Here is a 3,902-nt window from a genome sequence, read left to right as displayed (position 1 = left end):
TCTGTGGTGAGGAAGCTCAGTTTGGAGACAGCTCAGAGGAGGAGCTGGTCCTAAAAGGAGGTTCTAGTCCTAACTGGTGGTTTTTGCTCCCCTGCCTGGCTGCCTCAGGACACTACAGGATTTCTCAAACCTGCATGAATGAGTCAAAGTAAAACTCTGGGTATGTTTTTGATAAGAGGATAACATTATAACATGTAAAACAAAAAAAATGGATTTTACATGATATTGCCCCTTTAAATCATCCAAACTTTGGGTTTAATTTACTAATTTTGGGGATTTTTTTCCTTTGAGTTCAGATTTATCAGTGAATAACTATGTTATGAGCAAAATGTTTGTTGTTTTGTTTGTTACTCTCTAGCCTGGCCCTGGCCTTCCTACTCAGTTCTGCTCAATTCTAGTTTCCTTCTCTGCTCCGTCTGGCAGTTCTCCCATAGACGAGGATTTCTACAGGAGAATTTTCATCTGAGACAATCAGAGAACAGAAGGCAGAGTTTTGAACAATGTTGATTTTCTGCGCAGTGTCTGCTAGTTAGTTTAGCAATGGCAGTGGAGGAAGTGAATGAAGCCAGTCCGTGTAAATCTGTCTGACAAAGCAGCAGCTCTCATTTACAGTCATCTGGTTCAGCTCGGTACTTTTCTCCTCTCAGTAGGGTTGTTTACAGCGCACACGATTTCCGGTTAGCTTCTTAGCTTAGCCTCCTCTACGGTGGAGCTGGCTACAAACGTCACAGCCAACCGATCCAATCATTTTAAACTTCAGCAGAGGCCACGCCTCCTGCAAGAATCACTTCTCTATAGCCGAGAGTCCAGACCCTCGTACGAAGCAAAGTGAAGGACTGGTTTTAACCAGGCTAGTTACTCTCCCCATTTACTGTTCATTTAACTGAAGGCCGTCTGAATAATTGTCATTCTTTCAAATCTTACATGATATGTTTGTGAAAAGAAGTGATATTTTTAAAACCACAAAGTGTGGATTACATGGTGGTGATGCGTGGTGTAGTGCTGGCGGGGAAAAAAAGATGAACAAAAATGAACAGAAAACCATGAATTTCAAAACCCTGTAACACAGAGGATGTTCAAAACAAAATAACAAAAAAATAAAATAAACTTCATTAGTGTATTAATCTGAGATATAGTATGGCCTTGTTGATCCAGCACATTTGTCTTTTTGTCTAAGTTTTTCTGACAGTCTGTTCACTTACTGCACTGTGGGCCTTTAGTCCAAGTTCCAGAAGAACAAGTGATGGACTTCTCCATGTTTGAGTCAGATGAGCTGTATCCATCTTCACATTCATAGTGAAGTTGAAATTTGTCAGGATACACCTCCTGGGGGCTCTGATTAATGATGACTGCATGAGGGATTTTTGGAGGTTCATTGCATGAAGCTCTGCTTTCTGTAAAAACAAAACAAACATAAATCTCTTTAAGCTAAAGAGAGAAATGACGATTGACAACACTGAAGTTTAGATGTAAACATTTGAACCAGATCATTGGACATACTTACTCTTACAGAGAACTACAGGAGACCACCTGCTGTTTGAGCAGAATATAAGTGAGTTGCGGCGTGCCAGTTCATATCCATCTTTACAAGTTACAGTTATCTGATCCATTTCTTCATACCAAACTTTTTGACCTTCAATGGATTTGCTATTTGAGATAGTTGGGGGGAGGCAGGCCTTTTCATCTGAAAAAAATTGAAATATTCACGTTGTCACAAGGACAAACTTTTAGTTTTTTTTTATTTTATTTTATTTTATTTTTTTTTTTCAGAAAATAAGGTTTCTCCCTTTTGGGTTGTGTGGAATACTCATGAGCGGTCAAAGTCTCACCTGCATTAGAAAACAGAGCAACTACAATTTGAAGGATCAGGAAAATAATGTTGCTGGTTTTTTCCCCAAGATAACAGAACCTAAAAAATACTCTTACATAATTTAATACCACCTCAAACTAAAAGCTTTTCCAGTAGCTCAAGCAAAGACAATACTTATTTTTTTACTCTCATCATTTCCCTCCTAAAGCATTCACATTAGTACTTAACTGCATTCACAAAATGAAAATATGTCAACACAAACGCTAACCATTTTATTTATTTATTTATTTGTTTGTTTGTTTGTTTGTTTTACCAAAAATGGCAGAACCGAGCTCTTAAAATGGCTTTCTAAACATGGATAAATTCAAAATACACCCTAAAATATTTGAATGTATGTTTTTGAAATATACTTTTATTAAATTTTGAATATAATCCTTAAAAGTATATTCTATAGATAATACATTAAAAATATATTTCTGTAAAATGCAGTCTATTTAAAATATACTTTAGTATATTTTTTTCTGCCTAGGCAGCACCCATAAAACATCTTAGACGAAGTAATGTTTTTGAAATATACTTTTATTAAATTTTGAATATAATCCTAAAAAGTATATTCTATTGATAATACATTAAAAATATATTTCTATAAAATTCAGTCTATTTAATATTTATATATTTTTTTCTCCTGGGGTCAAATGTAAAAATGTTGCAACTGTCCCCAGTATCCACAATACTAACACTAGTAAATACATACATCTGTCCATTTGACAGTTAAAAAAAATATACTATATCCCTTCATTCTGAACAGGAAGTGTTTTTGCTTGATTGCAAAGACTTTTGGATGCAAACAGTTCTAGAAGCTCCTGAAAACAAAGCTGAGGAAATWATTAGAATGAACTAAAAACTTAAAATAAAAAAGCACTAACATTTTAGATAAGCTTAACAGTAGCATAAAAGTTCTCTCTGTTTTATCATCTTTTATTCATTTCAAACAGTCTGTGATTTGTGTAGTATTATTTAAAAAAGAGGGAATAAATAGAAGTCTAATTTTTTTAACACTTGCTTTGTAAGTAAACATATTCAGTTGATTTCTAAAATTTAATGTGCACAAAGCTGTGTTCAGTTTTTATTTATTCTACTTTCTGTTGGATTTTTGTGTGTCTGCTCTTACTCACCGAAACGTTGCACATCAGCATTAAAACAGCGATGTTCTTCAGAATCAGCCTCTTTAAATTGAAGGGTTTCACRACCTGAGAGTGCACGGGCAGCGGCACGTTGGACTGCTTCCGCTGACAYCCGTACACCTGTCCGTTCTCCTCCTGCTCGTTCTCCATGGAAGGACACGAACAGCCGGGGGTCTCAAATGCCTGATTGACGATCCCGCCGAGCTCTGAAGGCGTAGAGGAGGTCACTGAGAACACTTCCGGAGCAGTTGGGACCTCTGGGTCTCCTGTTTCAGTGYCTTCTTGCTGGCGATAAAGGGACTCGATAATGAAGAGGTTCTGGAGGTACTTCTCCAAGATGACCAGCAGGGAGTAGATCAGGTTGGTCCAGCGGTGGGGAGGGTTGCTGCTGGTGCTGAGCACGGACACAACGCTGCACCAAGACATGAACCAGGAGCCCACAGCTGATCCAAAGAGCAACTCCGTGTCCAGCTGTCTTGARGGGTTCTTGGCCGTGTCTAACGGCATGTGGTTTGCTCGATATATGAGTAGACCTAAAGTACTAGCCGCACACATGACCGCCAGCGTGACAATGCCATAAATGTAGAACATAGAAATGGCTGAGTGGCGTAGTTCGAGGGAGCCCTCGACACGCGTGATGTAGACCACCAGTATTCCAATCGTGCTGGCCACAGACAGAAGACCCAGAATGGGGCCTAAGCTCAAACCCTGAGTTTTGGTWACTAGACTCTTCTTGTTTGAGGACAGGTCAATGGTGCGTCCGATGTTCTTCCACATGACAAAAAGTAAGGCAGAGACAAAGATGTGGAACTCGATGTTGAACGGGAAGAGATAACCAAGGCTCTCGGAGAATATGGAGCAGGTGTTTGTAGTGCAGTTGCACTGTGGTTCTGAGACCTCTGCAAAAC

At 38.8% G+C, this 3,902-nt stretch overlaps 1 protein-coding gene across 1 annotated transcript in view; it reads right to left on the bottom strand.

Annotated features, from left to right (window-relative positions):
• Window positions 1–2,991: 2,991 nt before the first annotated feature.
• Window positions 2,992–3,902, bottom strand: part of otop1 (otopetrin 1) — a gene marked incomplete at its 3' end in the record, with an annotated part of 14,451 nt that continues 13,540 nt past the window's right edge. The window contains 1 exon segment of the mRNA XM_014030964.1: window positions 2,992–3,893. Coding sequence (XP_013886418.1) covers window positions 2,992–3,893 — 902 coding nt within the window.

The sequence above is a fragment of the Austrofundulus limnaeus genome, unplaced genomic scaffold (genome assembly GCF_001266775.1).
Source record: "Austrofundulus limnaeus strain Quisiro unplaced genomic scaffold, Austrofundulus_limnaeus-1.0 Scaffold1150, whole genome shotgun sequence".
Classification (NCBI taxonomy): domain Eukaryota; kingdom Metazoa; phylum Chordata; class Actinopteri; order Cyprinodontiformes; family Rivulidae; genus Austrofundulus; species Austrofundulus limnaeus.
This window is presented reverse-complemented; position numbering and strand designations above follow the sequence as displayed.